Consider the following 17,968-nt stretch of genomic DNA (forward strand, 5'->3'; position numbering starts at 1 on the left):
ATGACAGTGAAGGACGAGAGAGGACCAGGCCTGGACTCATGGGCGTCAGTTTGGTTTGAAATGTGCTGGGGACAGAGACGCATTCAGAAGTGCATTTTCAGAAGTGCTGGGTACATTTTTTTTTCTCTTTCGCGCAGGTCATGTTTTGAAAGACTATGTCCTGCAGCTTACTAATGTAAATAAATAAAAATGTCAGATGAGAGACATATTGCGGGTCTTATAGCCTATCTTACTCATGCCGACGAAAGCGCCCCGCGAATTCTTTAATATTTTTCATTTTTGCAATTTTTTTTACCACTTCATTATCAGAGTCCCACTGGAGCCCGTGTTTTTTTTTATCCTCCCTATTACACATTAGTTACAGCCATTAAAATAGTTCAGTTTTGTTTTTAATGTCAAAGTAGATATATTTCGTTTTGTTTCTTTATTAAGTTAATTTAGAAAAATGTTTAAAGCATTTAATGTTTGTTAAACTAAAGTTTTTGCTTTTTAAAGTGACGACCAAGCGGCCAGCTGCCGACAGTGAGTTAACCCAACGCTTTAGCCTCTGAAATCAACACTTGACTTGTCTTGCTTATTAAATCCATAAAAAACACTTAAAGCATCGTTTAAACGTTTAGCCTATTATCACCACCATCACAGTAAAAAGGCATTTTTGACAAGATGAGGCATGCAGATCGCAACGGCGCGCGCAAAAGAAACGGGCTACACAATCTAAACAAATAATTAAAAATAAAAAACATGCTGGTTGTCTTACCTTGGGCTACACCTCTCTGCGAAATGAATATATATCCGATCTTCAATTCCCGTGCTATATGCACATTTAACGGAGTTCATGTCAACGAAATCAACCGATATGAGTATTTTATTCATCAGCTCTTTTCAACATCAAAGACCGCATTATGAGAACGAGCGACCTAAACACTGGTAAGAGCATTTAGTCTCATTAATTTTAAAGAAGATGATTGTGCTTTTGAGCATCTAAAACTTAGCTTATTTTCAGTTTCACTTGTGGCAGTTTGCGTGTTGGCTTGCTTTACTCATTTGCGGCGCCGAAGCCCGGCCCGCGTCTGAGGTAGGCTATGACTGGAAAATTGGCCCGAAGCCCGGCCCTAGGGCGTAAAAAAGTCGGGGCCCGTCGGGCTCGGGCAGAAATGTAGGGCTCTACTTTGAGTAAGGCTGAAAGCGTCTTTCTTTTTAATACATTTCTTGAATGTCTCAATTACAGTAGGCCTAGCCTATAGATAATTATGATATTTGTGGCTGCACCGGGGTCCGTCATTACGCTAAATCATGAGCGGTCCATGGCACCTGCTACCCATGGCTGTTAAGAACTGTATAGGCTACATCAATCCATTACAACAATTTCGTGTTATGGGCACTGCCACTGATACAGGCAGCGGAAGAGCCTATTTTACGGAGCTTGCTTCTGCTTTTCAAACGTTTTTACAACAAAAGATGTCGTTAAAACGACATAAGATCACGTTATTATGAGAAAAGATGTCGTTAAAACGACATAAGATATCGTTATTACGACACAATTGAATTGAGTGGAAAAAATAATATGTGTGTGTCAGCAATGCTTCACCGCAAAATTGAACTCGAGGTTTAAAAAAAAAAAAAAAAAGTGGTGGGTACAAAAGGACTCATGACGAAATCTGGTGGGTACGCGTCCCCCCCGTCCCCCCCGAAATCGACGCCTATGCCTGGACTATTTTCCGTTGTGTTTAGTTTATGTGTGTGCGACAGTCGTCCGGCATTTTGATGTAATTTTGTGTGAATATTCACGCGATGTGAGACGTGTGGGCAGCTTGGGCGCGCATTCATATCAGTGGCATATCTGCGGCATATGCGCTGAGGCCGATATATCAGCGACAGGCTCATATCGGCAGACCGATAAATCTGTCGGGCTCTATAAAACAATAATGAGCTTTTGTCAATTAAAAAAAAAAACAATAATGAGCTTTTGTCAATTAAAAAAAAAAACAATAATGAGCTTTTCTTGGATAGTATAATTCCCTTATGCCTAGGGTTGGGTAGGGAAACCCGGTGCCATAACCGGTATGTACCGGACCGGATCAGAACGCAGATTTCGGTGCCTCATTTCGGTACCACTTAAATTCAAACATGCTTTCGCGCTTTGGCTGGCGCTGAGCCAGAGACAGACGCGCTCATCACATATCACAACTATTCAGCGTTTTAAACCACATAATGTTTATTTGAGGTTTCAGACATTTAAATGCTCATTGTCTATGGAAGCGGCAAAAACAATCCTTTCAGACAGTTATAATTTGACTACATGTTTTATTCTTATCAGATACACATTATATAGTTAACTCTATAGTTTACTCTATTCTTCTCCCAGTTCAACGGCCACTCACTTTCATGTATTTCGTGAGACGAGGATGAATTTACGTGATGTAAATCCGACAGATCCGATTCTCTGAGGCGCAAACTAACATGGCGCCGCCCATCCCGCAGTATAGATCAACTAACTCCCATTCACTCACACATATTTGAAAAGCAGAATATCAGATAGTTTGGGACATAGTTGACAAGTTTGTGAATATTTTGAATAAAAAAGAAAAAGCGAAATAAACCTGATCCAGCTGAGCTGTCATTCAGCGCTATTGTGGCAGCTGTGTGTCATGTGAGAAGCACGACGCGTCGCCATGGAAACAATAAGGCGACGCTTTCTAAAATATTTAGCCAGAGAATATGGTCATATTTCTGCAAAATAAAGCTGAAGCTTGAAGCTGGTTTGTAGCAAACCAAGAATACAGACTACTGTAACTGTTATTTAGTGTTAAATTAGGCCTGTTGTAGTTGGGTTAGGTGGCTTTAGTTTTACTGTGAATTTGTTAAGTAAATTGTGTTTTGTATTTATTTATATTTATATATTTAAGTATACTTTAAACTTGTAATAAAGTTTTAAATTTAAATAATAATAATAATAAAATCAATAAAAAGCCATTCTTTAATCTCATCCACCTCGTTTTGTGGCTTTTATTTTTAAAGTATCGGTTCAGGCACCGGTACCGTTTTAAAAGTATCGGTTTGGCACCAGTATCGGAAAAAACCCAAACGATACCAAACCCTACTTATGCCATCATAGTATTTTTATTCTTGAAACAACAGCTAATCAATTATTGTTGAATAGAATGTCTTGATTATTAAGAACAGGTGCATTTTTTGTATCCATTTTTGCCAACAGGATGCTAAATAATACAAAAAACATTCTCAAAAACATATACTAGCGAGTGGTCGATTTTCAAAAAAACGTTTTCAAAAAACTTCTAAAGACACATCTTTTCCAGCAGCACCTGACCAATAAAGCCTAGCACTTAACTATTCTATTCTTTTTTTCTGTTTGTGTGTTTTAAAAAAAAAAAAAATCTGTCTGTACTACTCCGCTAGATTAACTGAGTCTTGTTGCCCCTTGTTTTAGTTGCTTCTATTGCTCTCCTCATTTGTAAGTCGCTTTGGATAAAAGCGTCTGCTAAATGATTAAATGTAAATGTTATACTAGGCTATATGCTGTTAATGCTCTTCACCCCCCAAAATAAGACATAAGTATATGCAAAACATTTAATGCTGCTGTCATATTATTATTTAAATAATAAGACTCGTCTAACAGGGTGGAACGGAGCATACAGTTCTAACAGTGGATGAGCTTTCCTCCATTATCCTGCATGGTTGGCCATCAGTAATGTGTGGAACTGCACCTATATAATATTGATGCAATATACACTAAATACCATTTATTATATTAGACTTTCCAAACTGTTAGGTTTATAGACCTTATAGTACTTACTAACAAGGTGGAAGATGACTTCAGGGACACGCTAAATTAAGAAAATTGTAATAAAAATAATAATAATAATAGTTTAACATGATTTATATGTATGATTAGAGGCAGTTTAGCATAGTCTATAACATCATTTAAAAATATTTTGAGGTTTTTATCATTTCATGGTTTCTAGTTCTTGAGGAAGTTGATTACTTTGCACTGAGGACATGATAAAATTGAATGCATATATCAATAAAAAGGTGTGTAAAATACAAAAAAAGTGTATTTTAATATCTGTTTACGTGATACCTAAATATATAATTTAAGCCATTTCTTATAAATAGGTGACTCATTTTATAGAAAATATGAGTAAGTAAATCATAGAAACAGAAAAGTCACTGTAAACCAGTAATGGCTCACGATTGTTTTAAATATGTAAAACTGTGCAGCATTAACCCACCAAATTATTTGACACATAGTCACATGGCAGTAACATATGGGGCGCCGTTTGTAAAGCGACTCACGCTGAAAATAACAGCAACATTTTGACACATTTAGCTTCAAACAATGTTTAAAAAACTGGTATGAATTTTTGGCGGACACTTTTTTAGCACATTTACAACAATATTTATCAACTTAGAGATATTTTAAATAGTTAAATCTAAATGTTAAATCTAAATCTAAATGTTAAATCTAAATCTAAATGTTAAATCTAAATGCTAAATCTAAATGTTAAATCTAAATCTAAATGTTAAATCTAAATCTAAATGTTGAATCTAAATCTAAATGCTAAATCTAAATGTTAAATCTAAACGTTAAATCTAAATGTTACATCTAAATCTAAATGTAAAATCTAAATGTTAAATCTAAATACAAAATCTAAATCTAAATGTTAAATCTAAATGTTAAATCTAAATATAAATGTTGAATCTAAATGTTTCGGGTGAAACTAAATATTTAACTAATATGCAAATTCAGAATGCAGATAACCGGTTTTAACATTTAGATTTAACATTTAGATTTTACATTTAGATTTAACATTTATATTTAGTATTTAGATTTAGATTTAACATTTAGATTTAACATTTAGATTTAGATTTAACATTTAGATTTAGATTTAGATTTAACATTTAGATTTAGATTTAACATTTAGATTTAGATTTAACATTTAGATTTAACAATTAACATTTAGATTTAACATTTAACATTTAGATTTAACTATTTAAAATATCTATAAGTTGACAAATATTGTTGTAAATGTGCTAAAAAAGTGTCCGCCAAAAATTCATACCAGTTTTTTAAACATTGTTTGAAGCTAAATGTGTCAAAATGTTGCTGTTATTTTCAGCGTGAGCCGCTTTACAAACGGCGCCCCATAGTAACAGGCTAATTGCTAATTGCTTCATTGCAGCTAATTCATTACAATGACATAAAATAATCATAATCCAATGAAAATGCGTGAACATGATTGGTGAATTCATGGTGAAAACAACACCTCCCATGGTCCCACTCTCCTTCAGAGCATCATCAAGCTTCGGCTTTGTTATTGTTTTAAGAATTCGACCTCTAGCGCCGAAAACTTACATATTGTGCCTTTAACAACATGTACTTACTATATAATTAGGGTTAGGGTTGCTTGTAATTGTGCATAATTTACTTAAAAGTGTAACAGGTACACTGTAAAAGAAAGTGTTACCTACAAAATAATTATTTTGAAGCCCCAAATAAAATGTTGATATTTTAATAGGCTACTTCATGTATTAATAAAGCAAAACAGCCACTGCCACTATTGTCCTTGAAATAGTTATTTTATCAAAGTCAACAACATCATCAGCGTCACAAAGTATCCAAAACATACGACCTCATTCCAGGGCGATTGTGAAAGCGCATGCGCAGACAACTCCCATTATTTTCCAGGGATAGCGTACACCCAGATAGCAATGAGTCGGCGGACCACCGGCGGTGATCCGGCGGCTGTAGAAGCGTCAGAATTGCGTAATCGCAAACACGTTTGACGGCGCACCGCCGGCGGCAACCGCTTTTTAAAAGCGGCAGCCGGCTTCCTACCGCCTTCGTACCGCCGCCGGCCCGCAGGCAAACCGCCGTTCCGCCGCCTTTATACCAGAAGGCGGCCCGGCGGAGGCAAACGCTTTTTTCGAACGATCTGCCTCCGCTTATTGTGTAATAAATAATATATATATTTATTTATTATTCATATATTTGTAACATGCAGTTTATGATGGATAATAATTGAACAAACCAGATAAATTCCCATTTGGCATTTTTATTCCACATTTCAAAGTACATTAACTGTCAATGATACAAGATAATATAAATTAAATATAACAGACAATAAATAAGCTTAAATAGGCCTATAAATAACAAAAAACATTTTTACTAAAGAACCTGCATGTTTCCAATTAAATTTTGGTTTAAAAAAAAAAAAAAAACAGCCTTACAAGCAAATTATAACACTTACAATATTTGTTAATAACAAATAGGTCAGCTCTGGGATGAAAAGAATTACCATTAAATATTATATCAAATAATGAGGATATTTGGTACCAAAGAATGTGCAGGATACCAAATAAATCGAGGTATAACATCACATTTAACAAGCCACTTCTAACAATAGCATAAATGGTAATAATTTAGAGTAAAGCTCTGGAGAAGAATAGAACAGTAGTAGAACAGAACATTATAACAAGCCTGACTATGGGTTCTCCGGTTTTCCCCGACCTCCAGAATGAGGCAGCGCAAATTGGCTTATCTTCAGTGATTTCTTGTGCGCCTATATAAAGGACAAACAACCTCGCCATCCCATATCTATCCAAGGAGCTGCCTTCAAGGCAGGGTCACAGGGAATAAAAAAAAAAGTAATTTCCACAGTGAACAGTGTGGATTGGGTGAGTGTAGCCTGAAACTTCTGGCTTCTTTAGGGGTCTTGATGTTACTGACTGCAGGATAAAGAAAGGGTTCCAGGTGTCAGTAGTCAGCCTAGGTGTAAGAGGTCGGCTGTGGGTCCCTCTCAGCTGTGCGGCGTCTTTTTCCACCTTCACGATCAGATGCTCCTTTCAGGTAACGCATAACGTTAACCTGGACCGCCTCATCAGTGGCATCCTGGGTTGCCGGGTTCTTCCGGATGGCTCCTGTAGAAAATACAGATCTGTCATTCCATGTGAATGTCATAAGGCCACACACATCTACTTAAATATATAACAAATTTATATATTTATATATATATTACTTTGAACAATGGTCTTCAGGAACATGTCTCTAAAACATGCTTTATCCCCTACACCCGTCCAGGTTGTATTAATGGAAAGGTGATTAGAGAAGATACTCTAGCAGGGGTCTCCACACTCGGTCCTGGAGGGCCGCTGTCCTGCAGAGTTTAGCTCCAACCCCAATTAAACACACCTGAACCAGCTAATCAATGTCTAACTAGGGCCTTGTAAGACACTGATTAGCTGGTTCAGGTGTGTTTATTTGAGGTTGGAGCTAAACTCTGCAGGACAGTGGCCCTCCAGGACCGAGTGTGGAGACCCCTGCTCTAAAGCATTCGCCACACGGTTGTCTTTAGGTCCCTCCCACATTTGATTGCCAAAAACCGAAGCTGAAAATACAAAAAAGTGTTACAAATTACATATCTCTGAAGCTTCTCATACATAAATATAAAAATGTGACAGGCTGTGATTTAGACTGTAGAATATGCAGTGTACAATCTTAAATTTTACTTTTTAGATTACCCTACAGCATTATAAACAAAATCAGCACACTTACTGGAGCTCTTTATCCTGCCTCAAACTGTTGTCAAGCAACGCCAAATGGGTTGTCGAGGGGGAGTAACAGACCCCCTGGCAGGGATAACTCTCCAAAAGACACATTGGCACTGAAATGTTGCAGCATAGTGTCCATTTTGTTGTCCATGCTACGCACAACATCGCCAAACTCTCCAAGACGTCGCAGCATTAGGGTCTGATCTGCACCTACAGGGGTTCACAGAATAAAAGAATAAAGCAGTCAGTCCTGGTCCCTCAACTACTAAACTATGACATTTACAACTAGGTCTACTACATGTACAGGTGGCCCCAGTGGGAATTAAACCAACAACCACAGGTGTTGTTTGCAAGTTGTACCTGATTGCCCAGTACGAGCAAACGTCGTCAACATTGTCCCAACTTGCTTCACCTGCTCATGAAGTGAGCCGCTGTCATCCGAAGCTACAAAATGAAAGGCATTTGGTAATTTTGGACCTACATCACAGTCAAAAAAGTAAAATTTAAGAAAGAGTGCATGTTCTCACCTGCTCGTGCATTGCTTTCCCTCAGGGCTTGGTTCTCATTCTGGAAATCTACATAAAAAATATTTTATATATATATATATATATATATATATATATATATATATATATATATATATATATATATATATATATATATATATATATATATATATAAATAAAACAACAACTACAGGCACAATTTTCCATACTGTTAAAGTTTCCAACATCTGCAATTTCCTGTTTGTCCATCTCAACTCCTTTCAATATTCTTCTCCTTATAGCCCAGTAACTAGACATTGTGACTAACAATTTATTTACCTTGAAAGCCGAAACGATTGTCCAATAGTAGGTCTCTTGGATGAAGATAACCGATTGTGCTCTGGTCAAGGTATCTGCAAGAAAATGTGAACAAAACCGCATTGTTAACGTTAAATACAGAATATACAGTAGCTATGCTGTGGGGGGAAAAACTGGTCAGCCAAATGTGGAACAGTAAAATGTATTCATTCAGTGTAGTGATTCAAGAAAACTGCATTGTCCTCAAACATAATAAGTACAGCAGTTCAGAGAAATAACTCATAAATGACCTTAAATGCTAGAAGAAAAGTAGCAACACAGCACATGTTAGCTAACACTTGCTAAAACTGACCTAGCAGCATGCTTGTTCGGACTAACAAAATAATTTAAATAACCTATATACATCATTCTGTTTTGTTAGAAAACACCAAAAGTTAAACTTAAGTCTTTCTAGATGTAAAGCTTTGGCTAACTTACCTACAGTAGCTAGATACATTTTAACATGTAGAACATGCTTGAACTCAGTGTGTAAAAAAGGCGAAACAGCACGTGTTAGCTAACACTGTGTATAGGGCTCGGGCGTTGCGTTGCATTCTGGGACGTGGCGGCCATGTTGATGGCCTCGCGAATGTAAACATACAGCAAATCGAACGAGGAGAAGCAGAGTTGGGAGAAAGAAAAACTATGTTAAAATCCCGAAAAGGATGTGGAATTTACCGAGATACGTTAAATAGGGAAGCCAGGGACCGGTATATGGACAAAATTGGAACTATTAACGGTTTGGATTTATATGAAATTTGCAGTTCACAAATGGATGGGTTCAGGAGCTGCAGACCATGAAGCCTATGTAACGTTAACCTTTTATCTTGAAGCATTCTGCACCGTTCTGTGTTCTCGGGTTGCACTACTTGCAAATAAACACTGAAAAATATCTGATTGTGTGACACTTCTTGCTTTTGCACATTATACGGTTATTGCGATTGTGTGACACTTCTTGCATTTGCACATTATATTGATTTAAGTATATTTATTTTGAAGATTGTGGGTATGGATGCAACAGACACTTATGGCTGTATTTAATGCACATTTATTTTATTTCAACGCTAGGGCTCATGTTTGTCAGAGCACAACATACAGACACAATCTTATAGAGGAATGTCATGTCTTCGTCCTTGCTTGGCAACACCATGTGAATCGGTACTTTATCTGACAAAATAGTGTACTTGTTGCGGACGGTTACAATCACCCTTTCCACGTGAATTCGGAGGTGGGCATTTTTTCTTGTGCTCCCCACATCTCTTGCATCCAGCTGACAGCGTCCTTTTGTGAAAGCAGGGATCTTTACCTCGGCACACATAAGTCCCACACACTGTCCTTTATGTCAAAGCCGCGATCAGCCAACACCATATCCCCAGGTAACAGTTTGTCTTACAGCCGCGATCCAAGCGAGCATACTTGGTCTCCGTGGTTGCGTCTCCAAGCAGGAAAGCGGTGGAAAGTTAATCCATTTTCGAACTTTTTCCCATGGCGATTATGTGATCTAGTGTTACACCCCACAATGCAGCAACGGTTTACCATGGTTTCCAATAATAACGCCAAATTAAGACACACGACTGAGAGGGAGCACGTCTATAAACAGTGCGCAGTAGTCCGAGTAGCAGCAAATGAGGCCATCAACATGGCCGCCACGCAAAGTAATGACGTCATACGCCCGAGCCCTATAGTGCACTATATCAGCGTGCGTGTCTGAACAAACTAATTAAAACAACCTACCGGTATATACATCAAAAATGAACATAATATTGTGTGACACAAAAAGGAAACATGTACTTACTTAAACGCTCGTAGTCGAGGATATTTTCTGATCTCCTCTCTTCAAATACTAAAACCATGTGATGAGCGGCAGCTGTTGGTAAATCTGTATGTTTTACCGGTTTGTCTTCCGCCTTTTTTAGGTATACTGCCCCTCTCGGCCGGTGGAGGTACTTCTCTGTTTTTTTTTTATTTTTTATTTTTTTAAATTAGTACATGTATAGACAAGTACAATACAAAAAGTACAATGAGAGAAAAATAAAAATAATAAAGCATTGTGGTACAGTTCCGAATATGTAGAACAAAGAATAACAACAAATGTAACACTGTATATAAAATAAATAATAAAAATAAGAATTCTGAGATAGAAAATACTTTATAATATTAAGGCAGTCACATGAAATTGAAAAGCTTTCAGGTTTCTGTTTTTGTAAGCTTTTTGTTTTGCGACCTCATGTTTGAGAGGGTTTCAAATATTGTAAAAATCAGCTTTATAAGAGGTAATATTAGAGGGCTTCTTTTGAGTTATTCTTGTCTTATGAATGTAGAATTTTTCCTAAATAATTAATAATATATTTTTGTTTTTCAGAAAAATATGGGTTTTGAAAACAAAGTAAAATGTCATGAAGTTAGTTCTAATTTTTTGTCATGTCTATTTTAAAGTCAGTCCAAAAAGAAATAGAAAAAAGGGCAATACAAAAATAAGTGTTATCCTAAAATGAACTTTCAAACTTTCTTAACCCTCCTATTATGCTAAAAAAAAAAAAAAAAAATATTACATCCATTATGGGTCAAATTGACCAACACTGTTTAAACACACTCGACATGCAAATAATCAAGTGAAAATTTAAATGTAATTTCCTAAACCTAACCTTATCATGGAATCAAGAGTCAAGAATCTGTTATAAACCCTAATGGCTTTGGAGCAAAAAAAACTAATATTTGATATAATTCACATATAGGCTATTATGATTTTATAATCGCTTCAAATGTGAGAACTAGTTAAAATGCTGTCAGTTCCACTCTATTTCCCAACAAGCCAAACATAGCCAACGTGGCTGGTCGAATTTGAGAGTAGAAATCCTTGTATTTCACAGCGGCTTGCCGCCAGCCGGCCGCGGTCCATTAGGCGGAGGCAACCGCCAGAGAAAATGAAGCCGGCGGCCCGCCGGCTAGTCGGCCGCGGCATCTCGCAAGAAATGGGAGTGACGTATTCGGCGGCAAACGTTTCATCACCGCCAGCGGGACGCACCTATAGCCGACAGCTTAGGGCCGGCGGCAAAAAGAAGCCGTGCCGATATTTTTTGCTATCTGGGCAGTTGGCCCGTTTTCCTGGAACCCTACTACGGCGAAGGATGCTGGAGTTCCTCGGGAAGCGCCCAGGCTCGTCGTCCCACAATGCGCCAGCGGACTCACGCCTACTCGCTTCCAGCTAACCAGACAGCAGCGCGTAACGGGCGCGTCGGTAATATTCATGAGGCGCGCGCCTTTCCCGTAGTAGGTGCGTTACTGGCGGCAGTCTGGCAGCAGCTGGGCGCATTTCTCCACTGAGTCCGATCGCAGAGGGGAGTTTCTGTTGCGGTCCGAGGCTTGAATGAGGTTGATGCTGCTCTGTTGCACCTGGAAGGACGAACGCATGGGAGAGGAGGAAGGTGAGTGTGTCTGTCTGTGTCATGATAATAATAATAAGGAGTCTGGAGGAGCTGCGCATCTTCTCCAGATGCTGATGCTGTGCCTGCGCGCGCACAACAACCAGCTTCTTACCACTAAATATCCGCTTTAAGGTGTGCTGCATAGAATGAGCTATTAAAGAAAGTGTTCTGGTGAAGGTTTTCCGCACTGTCCTGCTGCAGTAACACACACACACAGACACACACACACACACACACACACACACACACACACACACACACACACACACACACACACACACTAGTGCGGGAAATATTCACTCATTTAGGGCGAGTGTCTTTTCCCCAAACAATCCTGTTGTTCATTTCTTTCTCTGTTACTTGCAGCAGTTTAAGAGCCAAGATCAGGGTTTGTTGATATTGAAACAGGACATAATCATGTGTTGTGGATATGTATGGTATTCAGCAATGTACCCTCTAAACTGTTCTCTTCTGAATGATTGGGCGAGTTTTGCTTCAAGAAAGCGTATCATTTTCACGCTTTTAAAAAAGTCTTAAATATTAAGCCATTCGAGCGCAAGACGGCATGTTAGTAACTTAATCTGGTATCGTTTTTGTGCGTGCACACACACACCGCCTCTCAGACAGCACACCAGTACCGAATTCAGTACTTTTAACAGGGTTTCCGCGGGGTCTTAAAAAGTCTAGAATTTAGGCCTTCAAAAGTCTTAAATTCGCAGAAGTATTGAGTTCTAGGTCTTAAATCAGTTTAAACAGGTCTTAATTTTCCTCCGTCCATGTAACGCTACCTCTAATGCTCATTGAAATGCTCCCACAGCGCTTTAGAATGTTTTTTAAATCTGGGTGTTGTAGTTCTTTCTTTCACTAGTCCAAATATAATTTGCTGTATTAGGACTACAAATGAGACCAACATGCATCTTATATTGCAGCCAATCAGCTTTCGTGTTATTGGCGGGAGTCTCTTTCGGATTGTACCACAGACACATCAAACTGATTTTATTCTTCAGATAATAATCCTCCAGTTTTTCGCATTTCCCCGATTACTAAATACAACGAAAAATCAACAATGGATTTTTTGAGATCCTGCATAATTCGTAATTTCACCGCAAAATAATGGCAAGAGACTAAAATAAACAAGATTTATGCATTTTGTTAATTCTATTGTCATGTGTGACTATTGTGAATCTAACATAATACAGTAAATGTGGTACCCTAATTATGAAAAAAAAACATCCACATTTCTGGAAATTACCACCACAAAAATTTTGATCTCAAAAATCACCAAAAAAATATCCTGGTGGGATTGATCTATGGGGAAGTGCAAGTTTATCAATACAAGTTTATCGAATTGTTCAATTTGAATAAATAAATGTACTTTGCAAGTTATTTTGTGACTGCATTTTCTTTATAGGTCTTAAATTTCATTCATAATGGTCTTAAAAATGTCTTAAAAAGTCTTAAATTTGACTTGGTGAAACCTGCAGAAACCCTGTTTTAAGGGCACCGTCGGTATTATTGAGTACTGATTCACATTAAATCAATCCGTGCCAATTTTCAGTACCTGAGAACACATCTGGTGATATAGACTAGTGTCTGTGAATATTAAACTGCAGAAAGACTATTTAAATACTAATCCTGCGTGTGCCTGTGTGAATGTTTAATTTACCTCACACACACACACACACACACACACTGAAACGGTCGCATGTTTCCATCTCTGCCGTCTCATAGAGGACATGAACGCATGAACTTCATCTCCAGAGCCGCTCAGAGTCACTTCATTTATTTGAGGAAATCTACAGTTATATCACAAACTCACAGAAACTCAAAGCTCTTCACGGCAACCCGTCAAAATACAAGTTCAGTTTAACTTGACAAACTTGTCAAAGAGAGTTGGAAATTCATCAGCCAGAAAAGTGGGAATGTACCATCATGATGATACGGTGATACTATACTTTTACATGCTATTCCAAAGGCCATCTAAAACTACATTGTTATGATATGGTATTTCCAAAATGTCCATATAGTCCAAAGTACAATAGCACATTATTTTGAGATATAGTTTGCATATTAAATGTGCTGTTATTCTGGTAAATGATTCATCTGCATGTGGTCCTCATGTGAGGGTGAGTATGTGACTGTGTGTATGGTATTACAGAGAACTTGTGTGTGTGTCTGTGTGACTCTGGTTGATCTGGTTGCAAAGGACTTGTAGAAGTGAATCTATGGACATGATAGTAAGATTTACAAGCATAGCACTGTACAGGTGAACTGGTTTCATCAGACTACATCTAGGGCTGCTCGATTATGGAAAAAATCATAATCACGATTATTTTGGTCAATATTGAAATCACGATTATGTAACACGATTATTTCACATGACTTTGGGAATGTGTTGCATTTATTAAAAAGACACCTTTCAACAATTCTTGAATTGAAATTGTAACATTTATTGTACTTTTTGAACTATTAAAATAAATAATATAACATTCAAATCAAAGTATAAAAGTATTCAAGTAAAAATGATAACCACAAATAAATAAGATCAACAATAAAGTGCACTTCCACAATCTCTTGAAAACAAGTAGGCAACATTTTGGCAAAATATATTCAACAAATTCCAGCTAGTAACTCAATCAGAATATTAAAGGCTGGCTCACCATCAGCCCCCAGAATTAACAGCAAATAAGTTAACTAATATGCAAGACAATAAAAATGATTCAAGTCAACATGCTGGTAGGGCTGCTAATATAATCTCTTACAGGTTTTTAGCCAGAAACACTAGTCTGTTAACATGATCTGGTTTAAGGGATGAACGCAAGCAAGTGACAATGTTTCCACTTGTACTAAAGACCCTCTCTGAAGAGGAACTTGTAGCTGGAATGCAGAGGTATTTTCTAGCCAGGTTTGAAAGCCGAGGGTATAGCCTCTGGGATTCCGTCCACCACTTCAGTGGGTCTTCCTCAGCATCCAGTATTTCCCTCTGGAGGTAAGACTGTAGCTCACTAGCTATGGCCTGGTCCTGTTGCTGAGGAGGTGTGACTGTAGTGACCTTGAAGAAGCTGCCTAGGCCCTTCTTCTTCTTCTTTGGAGCATCCTCTGTATCTTCAGCAGGTGTTGCTGCAGTCTCAAGAGGGACATTCTCCTGGAGGGAACAAAATTATATTAATTTTATTTTATTATTTTATTTTTAACCTGACCGTTTTGGTATTAATGTTCACAATATTTGCCAACATGTTCATGCACCAATCTTTTATTATTATTATTATTATTATTACCATGACAGTCTTCATCTCCGCTATCAGTCTGTCTTCAATGGACCCTCGGTTGTCTTCATTGACATATTTAAGTTTGAACCTTGGGTCCAGGGCAGAGGCCATGTCAAGCAGTTCTTGTGTTGCTGTGTCACTGTATTTGTCATTGAGATAATCTACTATCTTCAGTTTGATGCTTTTGGCAAGGTCCGTGTCTTCATCCTGCACTTCCAATATTTGGTTATTGAAGAGGTGGAGGGTTGGTTTCAGGAAAGAAATGCTGACGTATTTCTCTCCAGAAAGGGCATCAGTGAACTCAACTAGAGGGCTGAGTGACTTGTTGATGGCCTCCAGCACATCAATATCCTGCCATGTGAGGGAGAGATGTCTAGCCCTCCGGTCACTAGAGAAAACGTGGGCAATGGCCTTCTGTTGTTCAAGGACTCTGTCTACCATAGCCTGCCTAGATCCCCATCTAGTCGGGCATTCAGTCTTTAGTGAGTGTTCAGGCAGGTTCAACTGCCTCTGAGCCTCTGTCAGAGCCCTCTTCTTTTTCCAACTGTAGGAAAAGCTACTGACCACCTTCTTGCAGACCCCCATCGCCCGGTCAATCCTGGGATCCTTCATTGCATTCTCTATGATTACAACAAATACATATTTAGCATGATTATCACAACCTTCATCAAAGCATTATTTGCCATTTGTGGTGCGTGTTGTTGTTGTTATTATTATAGTATAATAGTATATAACCTAGTACTAGTCTAAGCTAGTAGAAGTAGTAATGGTAGAATAAGGTTAGTTAGTGTGAGAGAAACAATCACATGTGGCCTAACTGACATTATTTATTAGTATTCCGAGTATTGTTGTTGCTGTTGTTTTACATGTAATAAAATCACCACATATCATACACTACAGGCCAAAAGTTTGGACACATTACTATTGTAATGTTTTTGAAAGAAGTTTCTTCTGCTCATCAAGCCTGCATTTATTTGATCAAAAATACAGATTTGTTTTTTTAAATATTGTGATATATTATTACAATTTAAAATAATTGGTTTTAAATGTATTATACTTTAAATAATGATTTATTTCTGTGTGTTATTTCTGTCTTCATTCTCATATGATGATTCATTATCAAAGTTGGAAACAGTTCTGCTGCTTAATATTTTTTCATAACCTGTGACATTTTTTTAGGATACTTTGATGAATAAAAAGTAAAAAAAAAAAACTAAAAAGAAAAAAAAAAAGAAGCAAATGTTTTAAAATTAGAAATCTTTTGTAACAACAATATACACTACTGGTCAGTAATTTTGGGTCAGTAATTTTTTCCCTTCTTTTTTTGAAATAAATCAATACTTTTATTCAGCAAGCATGTGTTAAATTGATAAAAAGTGATAGTAAAGAAAATTTATAAAATATTTTTTATTTTTAATAAATGCAGTTCTTTTTAACCTTTTATTCATCAAATATATTAGGCAGCAGAACTGTTTCCAACACTCATAATAAATCAGAATATTAGAATGATTTCTGAAGGATCATGTGATAGACTGGAGAAATGATCCTGAAAATTCAGCCTTGCATCACAGAAATAAATGATAATTTAAAGTATAATAAATTGAAAACCAATTATTTAAAATTGTAATAATATATCACAATATGACATTTTTTTCTGTATTTTTGATCAAATAAATGCAGGCTTGATGAGCAGAAGAAACTTCTTTCAAAAACATTACAAATAGTAATGTGTCCAAACTTTTGGCCTGTAGTGTATGTCACTCCCTATCACACTCACCTATAGCCAAGTGGAGTCTGTGCCCGAAGCACTGAAGCCTTATCCATCCATTCAGCTCAGCCGCCAGCTTTATGTTTGAGGCATTGTCCGAAGTGATGCAGATGAGCTTTTCTTCGTTTAAACCCCATGCAGCCAAAGCTTCCCTCAGTCCATTGGCGATGTTTTGGCCCGTATGGTCTTCGGGAATAAACGCCGTTTGGAGGCATTTGGTATTCAAACGGAAATCGGAATCAATATAATGGATTGTGAGACTAATATATGGCTCCATGGTTCGGCTAGACCATAGATCCGTTGTGATTGCGAAGTATTCTGCTTTGGCCACCTCGTTAGCCACTTCTGCATGACATTTGTTAAACAAAGCTGGTAGAGCAACTCTAGAGAAATGGTGTCGAGATGGCAAAGCATAGCGCTTATCCAACGTATTGACCATCTTCTTGAATCCAGCGTTGTCAACTGTGCTAGTAGGGCGCATATCTTTAGCTAAATGATAGGCAACGGAATCAGTTATTTTTTTGTGCCTTTCCGAATTCAACGGATAGGGAGTTGCGTTGTAGAGTGTGTCTGTTATGGATGCCTGGGTTACGGAGGATGTTGAGGGGGTTGTGGATTGCTGTTTTTGTTTCTTTGTTAGATTTTCATAGGTCACTCTGTGTTTAATTTTCAAGTGGTTAAACAAATTCGTGGTGTTCCCTTGCGTTGCAGTCACTACCATGTAGCAAATCTTGCACGTCGCATGTTTCTGCTCGTCGTCCGATTCCTCGAAGCCAAACTGTTCCCAGACAACGGACTTGGTTTTGCCCTTTTTGCTCACCAAACGCTGCTGTAACTGCCCTCCTTCTGCCATCTTTACTCGCGCCGAGTTTTTTAAATTCCAGGCCAGCGGATGATATATGCATGCACACGAGTCACGACATGAGAGAGTTTGTGGCTTCGGGAGGGGCGGATGTGCGCGTGCGCGTTTCATTCCGAACGCAAGACAAAATAAGAGTGTTCTTGCAAAACTGAACATGGCAAAATAATCGTTTTTTCTCGATTATACTATTTTGGTGATCGTTGGGAGACAAAATCGAAATCGAAATCGAAATT

The 17,968-nt window shown here is 37.8% G+C and overlaps 1 protein-coding gene and 1 long non-coding RNA gene across 3 annotated transcripts in view; one reads left to right on the plus strand and one right to left on the minus strand.

Annotated features, from left to right (window-relative positions):
• Positions 1 to 6,055: 6,055 nt before the first annotated feature.
• LOC307131102 lies at positions 6,056 to 10,296 on the minus strand. 2 transcript variants are annotated; one of them, XR_013817123.1, is made up of 7 exons: positions 10,207 to 10,296; positions 8,394 to 8,467; positions 8,097 to 8,144; positions 7,930 to 8,013; positions 7,574 to 7,779; positions 7,038 to 7,406; positions 6,056 to 6,939 (listed from the first exon to the last, which is right to left on the minus strand). It is a non-coding gene; the product is annotated as an uncharacterized lncRNA (long non-coding RNA). The 2 variants fall into 2 exon arrangements; XR_013817124.1 differs by lacking the exon at positions 10,207 to 10,296 and having other exon boundaries at positions 8,394 to 8,533.
• Positions 10,297 to 11,290: 994 nt separating this feature from the next.
• limk1a (LIM domain kinase 1a) overlaps positions 11,291 to 17,968 on the plus strand; it is a 108,180-nt gene continuing 101,502 nt past the window's right edge. The window contains exon 1 of the mRNA XM_079824561.1: positions 11,291 to 11,836. Within this exon, the coding sequence (XP_079680687.1) occupies positions 11,779 to 11,836 (58 nt within the window). The 5' untranslated portion in view covers positions 11,291 to 11,778. The remainder of the gene's footprint in view (positions 11,837 to 17,968) is intronic.

The sequence above is a fragment of the Gobio gobio genome, assembly GCF_949357685.1.
Source record: "Gobio gobio genome assembly, chromosome: 8".
In the NCBI taxonomy this organism is placed as follows: domain Eukaryota; kingdom Metazoa; phylum Chordata; class Actinopteri; order Cypriniformes; family Gobionidae; genus Gobio; species Gobio gobio.